This window comes from Gracilinanus agilis, chromosome 2 (assembly GCF_016433145.1).
Source record: "Gracilinanus agilis isolate LMUSP501 chromosome 2, AgileGrace, whole genome shotgun sequence".
NCBI lineage: Eukaryota > Metazoa > Chordata > Mammalia > Didelphimorphia > Didelphidae > Gracilinanus > Gracilinanus agilis.
In genome coordinates, this window is record NC_058131.1 from 35847447 (window position 1) to 35866043 (window position 18597).

The following is an 18597-nucleotide window of genomic DNA, read 5'->3' on the forward strand; positions in this document are numbered from 1 at the left end:
ACAAAATCCTCCCCAGGCTGTTGAGTCCTTCAGCTCAGGGCAGCAGCTGCTTCCTGCACAGCATCTGACTCAGAGTCATCAGGGAGCCCAGGGGAGGACTGAGAGGCCAGCTGGGGGGCCACAGAGCCCAGGCTGCCTCCTCTGACAAGCCATTGGGGAGGGCAAAGAGAGAGGAGGAGAACCTTCCCTCCAGCCTCTCTCCAGCAGCCTCAGAATCTCCTCTCACACACCTCAGAGAAGCTGGTCCCTTCCTTTCTCCATGCTCTGCCTTCTAGGAAGCTCCTCAGGGTTCATTAAGGGAAAGTCCTGGAAGGGCTCCTGGGAAGAGGCTGGCCTGATCCCTCTGAAGCTCCTCCTATAGTCTGTACTGCCTGGCAGGGCCAGGAGAGGATCCTTAGTGAGGTCTTCCTGAGCATCCCATGAGAAAGGACACGTGAAAGTGTTTGTAACTGAGTCCAGAGAGACCCAAATGGCAGCTGAAAGGATCATACCCTAAAGACCATGTCTATAGAGATACAAAAAAGTCTGAAGAAATTAGATTCAAATCTGTTTTTTCCCCAACAATAATGAAATACTCCCAATGGCTGGCTCAAATAGAGGACAGTTCAGAGTGTCTACCCAAGGCAGCTGGTCCTGAGTGGCCTCTGAGAAATAGGAGAGAAGCAGTGAGGAATTTTCTCTGCTTGTTTAAGGATGGTGGATTAGAGTGATTTGTGCTTCAACCTTATAATAACCTCAATTTCCAGAGTTGGTATAGACCTCTTGGGAGAACAAAGAATTCTTATATTTATGTCTTCCATTTCCTAGAAATTCCTGATTTTAGTGCATTTCAGGATATATATTCAGAACATTTTATCAGGTCTATCTGGTCAATACTTGGAACCCTGCTGCTTCTGCCCACAGTGGTGGGGTGTATAACCCTTCACCAGGAGCCTGAAGGAGGCAGGAGCAAGAAACAGGTCACAGGAAACTTGCTGTGCTCTAAGACTCCTTCCAACTGTTCAGTGCTTTGTATTATTCTGAGGTTGGGCAGTCCCAAGGAGGCTTGGTCAGGGCAGCCAAAGAATGCAGTGAAGAGACAGAAAGAAAATGTGACAAAAACTCGAGCCTAAGTCCATGCAGAGAACAAAGCAGGGGGAATGCAGACTGGTCAGTCCTTCAGCATCCAGGAATCCTACCCTCGCAGTAGCTCATTGCACAGAGTTCGGGGGTTCTGCATTCCTGGGCCATTTAGCTGATGGATCAGAAGCATCTCTGCAGCTCAGGGATGAACCAACCTGATGGGCTCAGTAAGCTGCTGCTTCTCTGAGTCCAGGCTGGAGAGAAGGGAGGGGGACTGGGATTCATGGGACATTTAAAATCAGTAGGAAATGTATTTATACTTCTGTAATTTACTGATATTTACATGAAATTATTAGTAGTAAAATTATTCTCATTTTCAGATTATTCAGACCTGATTTGGAGGACGTGAAAATGATCACATTGAGGGCAGTGGAGGGATTATTGTCCATACGCCACAGGGAATCTCCACACTAATGATGTCACAGATCTATGGAAGTTATGAAGCAGCTGCCAGGTCCCTTATGTTTTCACATTAAGAAAAAAGTGGGAAGAAAGAAAAAGAAAGAGAAATAAGAACACTTTGGGAAGGATATTGGGGGAAGAAAAAGAAGGCTGGAGAAAATGAATTATCTCATGTAATGAAGGTACACAAGTAGTCATCTCTGGAAGAAATAAAAATTCATTTGGGCCATGATTCTGACTGAAAAAATAGACTTTATTTTGTGGGTAAATACAGTCTTGAGATAGATCTCTACAGAGCTCACTCCAATGGTATTGTTTCAGGTCCCCAATCCCATTTTTACTGTTGGTCCAGAAACCTTGCCCTGACTGCTTCCCAAGGTTACAGGGTCTTCCTTCTTCCCTCATCTGCTCTGAATCTGTTTCTTCTGCTGCCTTTAAAGTCTGGGTTTTTTCTCTTCTGAAACTAAATCTTGATTCAGCTCCTTTCTCTTTCCTAATAGCCTTTTTTGCTGCATTTAGCCAGGCATTTATCTCTCCATTTAGTTGATTATTTTTTCAAAGCCCCAGAGAAGAGAGGTTTCTCTTGTTTATAGCCACAGGGAGCAGATGCTTATTAGAACCTTCCCAGGGGACCCTCCAAGCAGACTTGGCCGACCTGGAAGGACAGATCTCCCAACCATGAGGTCACACCTTCCCTCACATGTACCAATTAGCTAGTCTGGCCCCCATGTCCTACCTGGCACTGACTCCTGGAGGTGGCCTCAGAGGTCTCAAACCTTCAGGTGTACGAGAGAAAGAATGATCTCCCCATCCCACTTCCTCTCCATGCTCTGCCTTCTGTCCTTGGACTACAATTCCCTTCTCCTCCTCCATCATCTTGGACTTGGCCCCTCAGTCCGCCAGCTCTGATAGATGAGCTCTGGCTGGATCTTTCCAGAACTGAGGCCTCCACATTACTTACTGGCCATTTTCATGACGTGCCACTGGGCAATTTCCTCCCTCTTTTCCCAGGTGCTCTTACACTTACATGTGTGAAAAAGAATTGATTGATTCATCTGTGATTTAGCCATAGTTTGTTATGACCTGCCTTTTATTTATTTCCCATCAGTTTTGCTTAATTGAACATGATTGCATAAGTGATTATTCAATATACCCAGAGTGTAAAAGATAACCAAATAAACAAACTTAAGTCAACTTATATCGTGCCTTTTTAGGACTGAATCCTCTGCATGTAATCCTATTAGATACCCACTATTATAATAATACATGGTAAGCATAGATTTCATAGTAAGCAAAAATCCCAATTGCGGATTAAATAATTGTGTATAAGAATCAGTAATCAAAAATCATACTGTGAGTAAAATGACATGGAAAAATTCTTCAAGGGCTTCACAAAATACCTTTGCCAAGGCAGGGTGTGTCTGAGCCTTCAGTGACCCGGAATGTGTCCAGATTGATGACATCTTAGTTGGCTACAGAGTGACCATGTCTGTTACCACATATGGGGCAGAGAGGATGGGATTAGCCACAAGACAAGAAGATTCCACTTTCTTGAAGAAGGAAACTTTCTAAAAATGAGACTCAGGTTGTCCTCTCTGAGAAGAGACCTTCAGCTGACCCCCAGCCCATTCTGGGGGAGTTTGAGTCATCTGACTCTTTGGTGTAGACGATGCACACTTGTCCTTTCCTCAGCTCTGGGTCTTAGACCTCACTACTGGACATGTCTTTGATCTTGGTGTTATAATTTACTTATCCAATAATAAATGTCAGTTTGGCTCGGAAAATTACTTCCTAGGATTTATTTTTTCTTTATAATACTCACCTGTAGTCAATCCATATTGATCACAAAGACATTGATTTTTGTTATACTCTTGTCAAGTTAAAGGGATTTTATCTTAGGATTTTAAGCCATAAGAAGGAGGTTTAAGACTATACTGGGAAAAGTAGTGGCTCAGTAGATAGAGAGCCAGGCCTGGAGATGGGTGGTCCTGGGTTCAAATCTGGATTCAGACACTTCTTAGCTATGTGACCCCAGCTGGGCAAGTCACTTAAGCCCCATTGCTTGAGACTTATAACTCTTATGCCTTATACATGATACTTAGTATTGATTCTAAGACTGATAGTTAGGATTTTTAAAAAATGCTCTAGAAGGTAGCTGGGTGGCTCAGTGGATTGAGAGCCAGGCCTAGAGATGGGAGGTCCCAGATTCAAATCTGGCCTCAGATACTTTTTCGCTGTGTGACCACAGCTGGGCAAGTCACTTAACCCCCATTGCCCAGCCCTTACCACTCTTCCTCCTTGGAACCAATACATACTATTGAATCTAAGATGGAAGGTGAGGATTTTTAAAAAATACTGTATACTAAGGGCCATGAGTACACTCTCTCAACCGCAAAAATATCCCAGCTAGAGAACTTCTACCCAAGAGGACTTATAAGTCAATGGGAAGGATATCTCAGAGTCAGTCAGATCACACACTACTCGTTATGCTCCTTTATTTTAAATCTATTTCTTCTCATTTTCTTTTTTCCATCTAAAGGTCCTCCCCCAAAACTTTACTTCTGTAGCTATTTTTCTTTTTTCCCCCCTATTCAGGTGTAAGGGAAATCACTAGAAAAACACATCTCTTTAAATTGGGCAAATACTCTTGCATTTGGACAACATTTAAGATTCCATCCACAAATTTCTGGATGTAAGATGATTTCTAGAATAATTTCTCTGCAGATTTGATCCATAAGTAAAGAAAGACTAAGACAAGAAAGCGTAGAAATTATCCTGAACAACTGTGATCTTTTTTTTGGGGGGGGTCAGACTCCAATTCCCTCCTTTTCCTTCCTTCAAATGCCTTCAGTACAGAGTCCATTCAGTCCTGCCTTCCCTCCTCCAGACTCTTAACCCTTTTCCCTCCTGCCCCTACCCCAGGCTTCTTCAATGCCATTACTTGAGGACAGTTGATTCCTTCAAGGAAGTGATGGAGGGAAAGAAGATTTGTTCCCTTAAAGCACACGGAGGAGTAAAACAATAGCAGACCTTACACTCTAAGGGGCTCCATGTTAAGCCCTCAAAAGGATCATTCATTGGAATGGGGTGATCAGGTCATGAGCTAGAGTAAAGTGAAGGATGTCAGGAGCTGTCGGGTCCTTCCTGACTCCAGGTCCTGATCTCTTTCCCTTGAAAATATTGCTTCTCATGCAATCCTTCTAGCCATTTAGAACCATAAAACTGACCCAAACTGAAAGGAACTAAGTAGGGGAGAAATAGCAGGAGCACACAGTAAATGAGGGTCAAGGAAGGAAGTATATCTTTGGGGTAACAAGTCTCAGGTCTTCCTCTGAGCTTATAACTAGAACAATCCTCCGCACCTCAATAATGTAAAAGAACTAATTTTTTAAAGTCTAAGCTGAGTTTTTAATTGCTGTCCCTTACTGGGGTTTTGCTAGATCCAGTCAAGCAGGATGATCTCTTCAGAGACAGAATGCAAAAATGACTGCACCCCCTGTCTCAGACCAGAAAGTAACCAATCTGACTGCTTCTTCAAAGGAACAGAGTTTATTTAAGTTGTAGTTGAAGATGGGGTTAGGAATGTGGGTTGTGGATGTTTCTCTATCACTAATAAAACTATCTTATTACCCACCAATCTGACTTTGCTTTAAAGTCTCTTCAGTCCTCGACTTTTTGAGGCTACACTGATTACCCTCTCTGCCTAAATGATTTCCCTTTTATTCTAATCTAATTCTAGGCTGAACCCACATAGGAAATAGTCTCTAGAGTATTGATAGAATAGAGATGAATCAAATATTAGGAGTGATTAAGTCTACCCTGGTGAGGCTAAAGCCTCCCCAAAGGTAAACTAAGCAGTTCAGTCAACTCCCTTTGAGATTTGGTCTTCTCAGAGTAACAGCAGAGCCAGACACTTGAAGGTCTTCAGGATTTTGGTAAAATATCTCTCTGGAACAATTTGAACTTTCACAGAAGGTTGGAGCTGGGTCTTGGAGATGCTTTTGCCTCCAGAGTCTAGGACCAACTCCCTCACCTGGACATTGGTTTCCCAGGATTCTCCTTCCCTCTGTATCAATGGAAAGTTTGAACCCTGGACTTCATCTACCATAAGTCCCTTAGTTTTCCCCAAATTCCCTTTAATCTCTTCTGTGCCTCCAAGTTTGCATGGTCACGTTATTGTTTTATAGTTGGCTGTAACTCTTCCCTCTTTCTCTTTGGTTCCTGGGAAGCGAGCTGGTTAGTAACCTTTTAGTTAGTCTCTTTGTTATTTTATTATTAATAAAATATTTATAACTATAATATTTGGTATTTTGCATATTAATTTTAAAATCCACACCTCCAAGATTCTAAAAGAGTTTGCTCTTGCTTCTCCTGGTTCAACTGCATTCCATGTCACTCTGCTTTCTCTACTCTGTAATCTTGTTTCCTTTCCAAAATCTCTCCTTCGCACATTCACTTCCTCCACGCTCTCTTTCTCTTCTCCTTACTATATAAAGCAAATCAAGGAGCAGACTCAGTGCCCAAGAGAGCTCTGTCAAAGAAGACAGGATGGAGAGAGAGACACACACACACACACACCGGAGGTCAGTAGTGGTCCTCTTCTCTCAACTCAGCAGGAAGATAACACCTAATGTCAGAGAAATCACATTTTCTTTAAAATAGAGTTGCAGAGTTAGTTCATCAAGATCATGCTTTAGTAGAGTTGACCTAGCTTTCAGGAAAGCTTCTGGAAAAGTCTCTTATGCTCCTTTTTTAAAATAAACAACAAACAAATAAATGGATAAATAAATTAAAAAGGAGATTAGTGGGTCAAAAGACCAGAGAGTTCTATAGATTAAGGAACTAGCTAGTTGCTGCATCCAAAAACAGTTAAGAATGAAAAAGCAGAAACATCTGACTGGCTAGAACATTGTTTTACAGTTAGTGGAATAATTAATTTTACTTGATTATGCATATTTGTCATAATGGCTTTGTTTTTCTTTTTTCCAAGAGTGGGAATGGGAACTGCCAGAAAATAGGAGAAAAGCATCAAGAAGAACATAAAGAAATAGTGTTAGTAAAGTGTCATTATTAATACAGAAAAGAGAACAGTAAGAAGACCAAAAGGAAGCTACAATAAGTAGGAGAGTGTTGAAAATTACAGGTTGAATTTATTATTTGCATAAAAATAAAAGCAAATTTACATATAATAGAAATCTGAATCTGCAGCTTCATGAGCAATCCAGTGTTTCCAGCTTATTTCATATATAGAAACGCTCATTTTATTATTTTTTTTCCTGGTATTTATTTCACTTGACATCTCTTCCTAGGTTTCTCAGGAATTGTTCCTGAACACTGAGGAGCAACGTCATGAATCAAGAAATTCCCAAAAGTGTAATTTCATATCCTATGTTTATTTTCTCCACATATGTTTCTAAAACAGTTTTTTCTAATAAATCTTATTTCTAAAAAACTGGAAATGCCTACTTGATTAGAGTGATGATCAGAGGTTCCTATGGGAATGTAGGTATTCTTATAGGTAATTTATGGGGTAGAGATAGATTTTAGGGTAAATAAACAGACAGACCTGGCTAAGACTCTGGCTGAGACTGGGGACATTCTATCTTAGAATGTACAGAGGAATTTTGAACCGAGAGACTGTCTTGGTTGCAGTTGAGAGAGAAGGTTTTTGCCTAGGAGTGTGGAGAATTGTCATCTTTACAACCAAGCCTCTAACCCAGTGAGCGGTCTTTGGGATCTCACTAGCAAGAGATTAATCGTCAAGCAAGACCTTGATGGATTGAGTGCATGCCTGCTTGTTGGTGGACAGCAAGCAAGGATCCCTTTTCTCCCTGGTCCTATTTGGATTATTTTGCTGTGACAGAAGTGTTCCTGAGTCCAAACTACACCTAGAAGTCATCAAAGATGTTGTGTGTGAGATTCCCAAAGTCCCTGCCTCACCCAGCTAAGCCTTTGGTGGCTGTCTGTTAGGTAGCTTAAGATTAGCCAACCCAACTGCCACCATTCTCTGGGAGTTGGTACCCTTAGAAGTTAGAAACTCCTCTTCTTCTAATCTCATCCTTACCAAACCATTAAACTTAACTTTCATACAACTTCCTTGTCATTCTCTCCCCAACCACCAAGATCCTACAGAAAAGTTAACTGTTTCCCTGGCTATTGTGAAAGATTAGTTACTGTTAATTTTCTCACTCCGTTTGCCATTTCCCTTCAAGTTTCATTAGTTTTATTTGTTATCCCTTTCCCCAGTGGCAGTCTTTGTGCCTCCTTGTGTGTTTCCCTGAGTTTTCAGTTTCTTCTCTGTCTGTTGTGAGTTTACATTTTTTTTTCAGTATCAGAAAACAGATTACTTTTGACTAAGAGGAAGAGGATTTTAACCTCCAAGATTGGTAGATGGGAGGAGGTAGGAGGGTATTAGTGACATTCTTAGAGATACACAGGAATAAAAGTTTAGACCCAGAAAGAAGGGGAATCTCATTAGTCCCAAGGAGGAATGAAAATCTTCTCTGTTTTGTGTACTTCATAACCATGACCTTCCAGAAATCCCATATGAAATCAACACACTGGAGATGATCGTCTGATTCTTTATATTTTTGGAGGCTGTGAAGGTCAGCTCCTGGCCTCTGAGGACACATTCTGGCTATCTGGCTAACATTTGTTTATGGTGAGAAATGTCCCTCATCAGGTCAAACCAAACTCTTATCTAGCAAGTTATTGAACTAAGAATATGAATCTCCTTCCATCTATCACCTTATAGTTTTCCATCTCCTCTGGGTCCCCTGAAATCCAAATGAATCAAGTAGGGAGTGAGGAGCTTAAAAGTACAGACGATAGTATGGAAATCACAGGAACATGGGAAGAAATGCAGAGATCGGTCTGAAGAGGATCATTCCAGTTCCCCAATGGAATCTGTCCAATTCAGCAAGCCCATTTTTCCCTCTGCTCAGGATCCACTTTGTGCTGTACCAAGGTGGTTGTATCTTCCTTCTACTCTGGACCCATTGCTTCATCTGTTTTGGAATTTGATCTTTTCATTCTTCTAAAATGAATTTCTCCTGTGTGACCCTGGGCAAGTCACTTGACCCCCAATGCCCACCCTTACCACTCTTCCACCAAGGAGCCAATACACAGAAGTTAAGGGTTTTAAAAAAAATAAAATGAATTTCTCATTCAGGTCACTACCCTTTTCTAACGACTTCTAACTAAAGAGTTGGTCTACAACCAGACATCTGCTTCTCCTCTTCAATAACTTTTTAACCTAAACTCAAATTTCAGTCTAATAACTTCTGGGAAGAGAGTGAGACCTCACTTGTTTATGACCACAAACAGTCATAGACCATGGCCTTTCTTTGTGATGCTCTACATAGACTTGACAGAGATGAAACTACAGAGACAATTTAAGTATGAGATAACATGCTCCAGTAAATCTAGTGTAGAGTCTGACCTTCTTCTGGGATCTGGAGATGAAGCTGAGAGGCCAGAGGTGGTTCTGGGTCTGTTTTGCATGGGGAGATCTCAGCCCCCTGCACAAGGCTGTCCTGGCATATAAATGCATCTCTATCCTTGTCTGTCTCATTCTGGGCTCAGAGCTCTCTGTCTGCAGCTCTACAAAGGACACAAGGATGTCCCCATCCCAGATCCTCTGCATCCTGCTGCTCTGGGCTCAGGGTAAGACCAGCCAGAGGCCAAAACTAATGGAAGCTGTCTAGGAGGTTCCAAAACTAGGAAATATAATGGAGAGTTATTAGGAGATGTTCTCTATTGGCAATGAGAATGAGATGCCAGACTCAGTTATGAAACATACTGTCTTAAAGGAGGGGAACTCAATGGGGAATTCATTGCATATGGATTTTGTTCTTTATCTAAATCTATTTTTTCTCATTTCTTCTTTCAATATAAGAGTCCAGCGCAGTCACTGAGGTAACCCAATCTCCAGCTTCCCTGTCTGTGGCTCTGGGAGAGAAAGTCACCATCAGCTGCAGGGCCAGTAAGAGCATCAGCAATAATTTAGCCTGGCATCAGCAGCCACCAGGAAAACTTCCAAGACTTCTTGTGTATTATGCTAGCTCCCTAGCATCTGGGGTCCCTGCCCGCTTCAGTGGCAGTTGGTCTGGGACAGATTTTACTCTCACAATCAACAATGTGGTGGCTGAAGATGTTGGACATTACTATTGTCAACAGCATTATGATTTCCCTCTCCCACAGTGATACAGGATTGAACAAAAACCTCACCAGGATGCTGAACCCTTTAGCTCAGCACAGCAGCTGCTTCCTGCACAGCATCTGACTCAGAGTCATCAGGGAACCCAGGGGAGGGCTGGGACTGAGAGGCCAGCTGGGGGGCCACAGAGCCCAGGCTGTCTCCTCTGACAAGGCATTGGGGAGGGCAAAGAGAGGAGGAGAACCTTCCCTCCAGCCTCTCTCCAGCAGCCTCAGAATCTCCTCTCACACACCTCAGAGAAGCTGGTCCCTTCCTTCCTGCCTGCTCTGCCTTCTCTCTGCCCCTTCCTGGGGGCTGTTCAGAGGAAGTTCCTCAGGGTTCATTAAGGGAAAGTCCTGGAAGGGCTCCTGGGAAGGGGCTGGCCTGACCCCTCTGAAGCTCTTCCTCTAGTCTGCACTGCCTGGCAGGGCCAGGAGAGGATCCTTAGTGAGATCTTCCTGAGCACCCCATGAGAAAGGACACGTGAAAGTCTTTATAATTGATTTCAGAGAGCCTCAAATAGCAGCTACCATTATTCTTCCCTTGTTCCTAGAGGTGTAGGAAAATGTCTGTTCTGATAAGTTCAGATATATGCAAGGGAGGCAGCCTGAAGAATGAAGAGTCTTGATTTCCTGGCCGGATGCTTCTGAAGCTCTTCCTATATTCTTTACTGATGGTCAGAGCCAGGAAAGGATCATTAGCAAGGTCTATATAAGAATCCCATGAGAAAGTAAAGACAAAAGTGTTTGTAATTGACTTCAGAGAACCCCAAAATGGTACCTGCCACTATTATGCCTTCAAAACCCTGTTCATAGAGATATAAGAAAACCTGCAGAAATGAGATTCAAGTCTGCTTCCTCCCAAGAACAATGATTGTATTCTCACTGTTGGCTTGGAAGAGAGAACCTCAGGTAGTCTGTCCTGAGTGGACCCTCTGAGAAATAGGAGACTTGAGGTGAAGTTTAGAGATTATGGATAATTTGTCCCTTATGCTTTAACCTTAAAATTACACCAACTTCCAAAAACTCTCAGAGCTGTGTTCCTTTTTTCCTAATTTCCATGTATTCCATTATATATATATATTTATTTTTGTCCCAGTATATATCAGCTAGTCTTCCTTGTCAATCCACCTGCAAAATAGATTCTCCTGCCTTTGCTTGGAGCCAAGGCTGTTCTTGCCCAAAGTTCTTAGGTCTCCACTCCTTAATGCAGCCAAGAGTCTGACAATAGCAGGAATGGGAAGCCAGATCATTGTGCCCTAGGGTTTCAATGACTGGGCTGACTCCAAAGCCTGGAGGTAATCAGAGGCACAGGGTGGTTATTTCAGTGCTGGGGGATGTAGATTTCCAAGTACCACCTGTACAATCCCTGCTATGGGAAGCCAGGTAGTGGGTGCTCACCATGGAGAACAATGGTCCATACAAATACCTTCAGAAAAACGACTAGAAGAGGTGTAATAGATCAGAATTCTATACTATACCATTCCAAGGAACAGCCAAACACGTACCTACACTAACTACTTGAAACCTAATCATATCAGCCATACTCCCTCAGCTGGAAAGGCAGCAAGGTGGAATTTCTCTGTGAAAGGGAATTCTTTATTTTCTTTGTCTATTTTGAGTTAACACTTACTTAACCCCTACTTAACACTTCATTTTTAAGTAAGAGAATTCTGATGGTGGTCCAGAGGGAAGAAAATAAAATTTTAAGAGAAAAATTGAAAAGAGCAATCATGGAGTGGCCATAGCCTCTTTGTAGAACTCCACAAATTAATCATTAATGTGTTATTACTGTGGAAAAAGGAGTCATATAATGATGATCCGTTAGAAGTGGAACCAGGTATATAGGAATTTTAACAACTTTAGGAATAATAATAATTACAGAAATAACAATAATTGTAGATATAACAATAATCATAATCATAATCAAAATGGTTACAGGGATAATAATCCAAATGAGTCCCAAAAATATATCCAAAATGGGGCTCATCTACACCATCCTCAGAATGGAAATCCCCCTCAACGAGGGGAACCCCAGAGAAATGGCCAAGGAACTTTATGAAGGTTTGGGAGGGGATAAAGGACTCTGGAATCAGAGAGTGAAATCTTTGATTTCCCAGATTCTGATATCTTAACACCAGTTATCCCAGTCCATTCTTCCCTACATAGTAATGAACCTCATGTAACCCTAAAAGTTGGGAACACATATTATGATTGTCTCTTAGATACTGGAGCTTCCAGATCAGTTGTGGTGAGTAAACCAGATACAGAATGCAATTCTATTAGCTCTCTAAATGTAGTAGGTGTATCAGGAACACCTCAAAAGGTTCCAAAAATTTCCCCTTGAATGGTATCTGTGGGATCCTTATCAGTAGAACATTCTTTTTTTTTCAATGCCTGGTTCTTCTATAATTTTGCTAGGGAGAAACCTATTATGTAAACTTAGAGCCACAATAACATGCACTCAAGAAGGTTCTATGACACTAGAATTGCCTGAGGAACCTTTAAATTTGTTCCCTGTACTTCTCTCAGAAACACAGGAGGTGAAAGAGCCTCCCACCTTTGAATTACCAGCTGAATCTGTCTGGGCCACATCTTCCCATGTAGACCTACTTAAATCAGCTATTCCTCTACAAATTAAGACAAAAGGTTTCCCACCTCCTTCTGTTCCTCAGTATCCTCTATCAAAAGAGGCAATTGAGGGAATTACCAAATAATAAATTCATTAATTGAGTAAGGAATAATAATTCCATGCAAATCTGAATATAATACACCTATTTTACCTGTTAAAGAACCAAAATTAGGCCCAGATGGAAAATATGTACATATATTTGCACAAGATTTAAGGGCTATAAATAATCATGTCATAAAAAGACATCCTATGGTTCCAAACCCAAACAAAATTATTTCCTCAATTCCTAGCACAGCTACATATGTTACTATAGGAGACCTGTGCTCAGCATTCTTCTCAATAAAAATTTATGAGAATTCCAGGTGTATATTTGCCTTCACCTGGAAAGGTTTCCAGGGGATGTGTTGCCAACTGCCACAAGGGTTTGTGGACAGTCCTACATTGTTCTCACAAATTTTGAGTCAAGATACAGATAATATTAAATTTAAGACAAGCCATTTAATTCAATATATGGATGATTTGCTCTTGACCTCACCAAATGCCATGGCATGCTATTAGGGTCGAGCAAATGACTGCCAAAGGAGCATACAGAGACAATGCAATCCAAACAAAGGGAAGTCTTTATTTCTAGTGCTAGGGGAAGCTCAGCAAGAGAGTTACAAAATAATGCAGTTTGGGGTGGAGTTTATATACCTCGGGGCTTGGGTCAGTGTTATAGGGAAACAGGATGTTGCCTTGGAGGTGGTGGGGTGTTTGGGGGGAAACAAGATATTGCCCAAACAAGATGTTGCCCAAACAGGACGTTGCTCAGACACTTCGCTAGGCTGCATGCATCAGCAGATATGGTGTGGGTCAGCTGGCCGATTTCGGTCGTGACCATTTACTCTGCTACAATGCCAAGAAGATAGCAAACACCTTCTTTTAAAATTACATAAGAGAGGCCACAAGGTCTCAAAGGCAAAGGTTCAGTGGTATCTCCCCAAAGTGGAATATTTACGGTTTATTTTAGCTGCTGGTGCCCATTCTATTTCTCCTAAGCACATTGAAGATATTAAAAAATTGAGTGCTCCCACCACTAAGAAACAATTGAGAGCAATTTTAGGAGCAACAGGATTTTGTAGACAATGGATTCCTTGTTATGGGGAAATTACTAAACTCCTTATAGCATTAACAAAAGATTCAGTCTCTGAAACACTTAGATTAGAGGTGGAATAGCTGTTAGCTTTTTCAAAATTAAAACAGACTATCCTGTCTGCCTCTGCTCTAAGGATTCCAGATAACAAAAAGTCATTTACTTTGTATGTACACAATTAAAGAGGGGTGACTTCAGGTGTTTTCATCCAAACTTTGGGACTGGTTCAGCATCCAGTTGCTTATTATTTGGCCCAACTGGAACCAGTAGCTTCAGGAGCACCACCATGTCATAAAAGTGTAGCTGCCACAGCTTTATTAGTAACTAAAGGTCCTGATTTAGTATTGGGATGCCCATTAACAATAACGTGCCCACATGAAGTCGAAGCATTGTTGCTAAGACATAGAACACAGGCTTTTTCTGACCGAAGACTCACAAGATATGAAGTAACTCTGCTTGGCAATGAGAATATTACTTTAAAATGCTGTGTAACTCTTAACCCTTCTACCTTGCTTCCAGATTTACCAGTTTCAGGAGGACCATTACACAGTTGTAAATGTTTAGTGTCCATGGCTGAAAAGCCTTGAGATAATCTGGACACTTCTTTACACAACCCAGATCTAGTCTTATTCACTGATGGTTCTTCTTTCATGAGGGATGGTATATGTTACACTGGAGCTGCTACAGTCACAGAATTTGCAATTCTGTGGTCAGCTTCAGTGCCCTCAAACATAAGTACTCAAGGTGCAGAATTTATAGCTCTAAAACATGCCTGTATAATTGCCAAAGACAAAAAGGCAACAATTTATATGGATTCCAGGTATGCATTTGGAATTTGTCATTCAGTGGGTATGTTATGGCTCCAACGGGGATTTTTAATATCAGCGGGAAAATCTATAGCAAATGCAGAAATAATTAATGAAGTTCTTTCTGCTCTCCAGCTCCCTGAAGCCCTAACTGTAGTTCATTGCTCTGCCCATACAGGTGGAACCGACCCAATCTCTAGACATATACTGCCACAAAACTCTTTGCCTTAGAAGTGCCTGGATTAATTTTAACTTTTGTAACGAGTAACAAATCAGATTTATCATTTTCCTATAATGAAAAGGAAGTGGAAAAATGGAAACAAAATTTCAAAGCAAAACAGATTAATGAAGTATGGGTGTCATCTGAAGGAAAACCTCTGCTCCCTAGAAGTTTTTATAACCAAATATGCTAATTCATGCATAAAAACAGTCATTTTGACACCCAGGGCATTGTAGGCTCTGTTAAAAGAGTATGAATAGCCCTTGGTATGAGCCTCTAAAGTGTGTGCAGCCTGCTTCACCTGCCAAGGTTAAAATCAACATGCCTTTGTGGGAAAGCATTTGGTGGACACCCTCTGATTTACAAACCTTTTGAACGTCTGCAAATTGATTTCATTACAATGCCAAAGGTTGGATATTATAAATTTTGTCTAGTCATAGTAGATCAACTAACCAGATGGCCAAAAGCATTTCCTACCACTTGAGCCACAACAGCTTTTGTTGCCAAGATACTCCTAAAAGAGATTATTCCTCATTTTGGCCTGCCAGTACAAATTGATTCAGACAGGGGAACTCATTTTACCAATTTGGTCATGTCCCATATTTATTCCTTTTTGGGGATAACTTCTAAATTCCATGTACTGTATCATCCCCAGAGCTCAGGCCAACTTGAAAGAATGAACAGAGAACTTAAGACCATGATTGGAAAACTGTGCACTGAGACTCATTTAAAATGGCCTGAAGCTCTGCCTCTAGCTCTATTTTATCTCCAAAGCAGCCCCAGGAAATATCTACACATTTCACCATTTGAGATGCTTTTTGGATATCCCCCTATGCAGGATAAGCCTTTTTCTCCTGCATATGCATCACTATTAGGGGATACTTCTATTGCTAAATATATAAAGGGATTGCAGATCAAATTGTGAGAACTCTGTGGGAGGCCAATAAGAGAAACAGAATCTCAAGAACTAGAGCAAGGGCATCTTCAACCATCTAACAGTTCTTAGAATTCTCCTGTATTTGTCATTAAGAAAAAGTCAGGTAAATGGAGACTTGTACAGGATTTGAGAAAAATTAATGATACTATGTAAGACATGGGTTGCCTTCAACCGGGACTTCCATCCCTGGTAGCAATTACCAAAAATTTTGAAATCATTGTAATTGATTTAAAGAACTGGACTGCTTTTTCACTATTTCCCTAACACCTCAGGATAGAGTAAGATTTGCATTGAGTGTCCCTTCAATTAATTTTTAAAAACCTCACTCCAGATTCGAATGGGTTTTGTTTACCACAAGGCTCAAAATGCAGTCCGTACTTATGCCAAAAATGTATAAATGCTGCCTTGAACCCTATAAGAGTGCAATTTCCGAATGCTTATATAATCCATTATATCAATGACATTCTGTTATCACATCCTGATCAGGCCACCTTACATGAGATCCTGGCTAGTACTGTACAGGCCGTATCAAAATATGGCCTACAAATTGCACCTGAAAAAATTCAAACCAAATTCCCTATTCAATATTTGGGGTGTTCCATCAGCAGAGAAAACCTTATATCACATCAAAATCTGCAGCTACTAGTAAATCATCTCAAAACTCTAAATAATTTTCAGAAATTGTTAGGGGACATAAACTGGGTCCATCCCTTTTTAAAAATCACAACAGCTGACTTAAAGCCCTTGTTTGATATCTTAAAAGGAGATTCTTCACCAACATCTCCCCATAAACTAACAGAAGAGGGAGCCAAAGCCCTAGACCTAGTACAACAAGCTACTAACAAACAGCAACTTTCCCAAATTGACTATAGTTTGCCTTGGTCATTAATAATCCTTCCTACTGAGCAATATCCTACAGGATGCCTTTGGCAAAATGCCTCCCTTCAATGGATTTATTTATACAGTTCTACCCAAAATGTCATTTCTTCTTATACCTTGTTAGTTACAGAATTAATTTTATAAGGTGAAAAAGAAGCAGGGAGCTGTTTGGACAGGATCCATCAATTATAATCACACCCTTTAGTTTTTTACAGGTTGAAAATTTATTTATCTATTCCACAGACTGGCAGATTGCACTCATAAATTTCAGAGGACAAATTCTTTTTCACATCCCCTCTGACCCACTGTTACAATATCCCCTCTGACCCACTGTTACAATTCGTAAAAAGACAATTATTTTTCCTTCCAGATCTTTTCCCAACCCACTCCCTCCCCCTGCAGCTTTGGTTTTTACACATGGGTCATCAAACGGCAAAGCTGCAATGGTCATAAATAATGAATCTTTTGTACAGTAGATTACAGAGAAATCAGCACAATGCACAGAGATAATGGCAATAACTAATGTGCCTTTTAATTTGTATTCAGATTCTCAGAATGTAGTTAAACTTTTCCCAAATATAGAGACTGCTATGTTACCTGGCACTAACAGTTCTATATTCCCTCTGTTACAGAAACTACAGGAACTAATTCAAGCCAGAACTTCTCCATTTTTTATAGGATATGTCAGAGCTCATTCCTCTTTACCATGCCCTATCCATGAAGGAAATCAATTAGCTGATCATTAACTAAAACTATTTTTACATCTCTAGAGAATGCCTAGAGAAGCCATGCCATTCACCACCAGAACGCTACCTTTCTCAGACACCAGTTTCAAATTCAAGGGAGGCAGCCAGAAGTATTGTTTGAAATTGCTCAAAATGTCCTGAACATTTTCCCTCCCCTAACTGTGCTGTCAATCCCAGGGGATTGAAGCCAAATCACCTCTGGCAAATGGATGTAACTCACATTCTTTTTTTTTGGACGATTATGGTATGTCCATGTATCAATAGACATAAATCAATATTTTCTCATGTTATCATAGCCACGACCTGTCCTGGAGAAGCCTTTAAGGATGTTTCTCAGCATTTATTTACCTGCTTCTCTTATCTAGGAATGCCAAAAGCAATAAAGATGGACAATAGACCAGTCTATATGTCAAAGGCTTTTAAAAAGTTTTGTGCTACCTTTGACATTTCACATTCCACAGGAATTCCTCACAATCCACAAGGACAAGCCAGAATTGAAGGGACTCATCATACTTTAAAAATCCAAATTAAAAAACTTCAAGATGGTGATTTTCCACATGTGTCTCCCCATAACATCCTGACTCACACTATGTTTGTAATTAATTACCTGAATCTGAATAGTAATGATCTCTCCCCCATGGACAGGCATTTTAACCCCGATAATTCTTTCCTGAAACCCCTTGTTATTGGAAAGATGTTCTATCGGAATGTGGGAAGGTCCTGGCCCCTTACTCACCTCAGGACGAGGCTTTGCTTCTATGTTTCCACAGGACTCACAATCACCAATTTGTATTCTGGACAGCCTGATTGGACCCTATGACCCCATTCATTGACCCCCATCAATCAGGAAGAAGATCGAAAGCCTGGTCAAGCCGATGGAACAGCTCCCTCTTGACAACTTTCCACCTCCACCATCCTGGCCACGGAATCCTGCAGCTTCAACTAGAGCTGCCCATCCCCTAACCTGGGGTCCACTAAAGGCGCTTTCACAACAAGCCTGTGAGGTGGTCCTGAGCCAAAACAAAGAAATGAAACCCTAAATTATCTTCCTTGAAATTCTCTCTATTCTGGCTTGCAAGGCAAAGCACAGCAGCTGTGTCTCACTGGACATATTTCCCAGAGACCTCCATTTTTCATCCTGCTACCTGGGATAATGAGATTCAAATTTTCACTAATGATTCTAATTTCCTTGGTGGTCTTAATGATGAATATGTTTTACAAAAATCTCTGTTCAATTTTAATTATTCAGGGTTGTATCACCTTTCACCTTGGTGCTTTATGATGGCCCATATTCCCACCAAGGGTTGTCTCTTTGTTAATATTCATTCATTCCTTACCAATACCTCTACAAGCACATCTAAGGATAAAAAATCCTTGTGGATGCTCTATATGATATCTCCCACTTTTAAACGTGATTCAATCCTTTCTCACATAACCTTTAAACAATCCCCTAAAAACATTCCAGCATGCCAACCAATTTCTGACAATCCTTGGCATCAAATTGATGAATTGTTTGGGTTTCCCC

The 18597-nt window shown here is 41.0% G+C and overlaps 1 gene segment (V, D, J or C); it reads left to right on the forward strand.

Annotated features, from left to right (window-relative positions):
* Positions 1-9143: 9143 nt before the first annotated feature.
* Positions 9144-9729, forward strand: LOC123233157. The segment is given in 2 exon segments: positions 9144-9189; positions 9422-9729. Coding segments are annotated over 2 exon segments (354 nt in total).
* The last annotated feature ends 8868 nt before the right edge of the window (positions 9730-18597 follow it).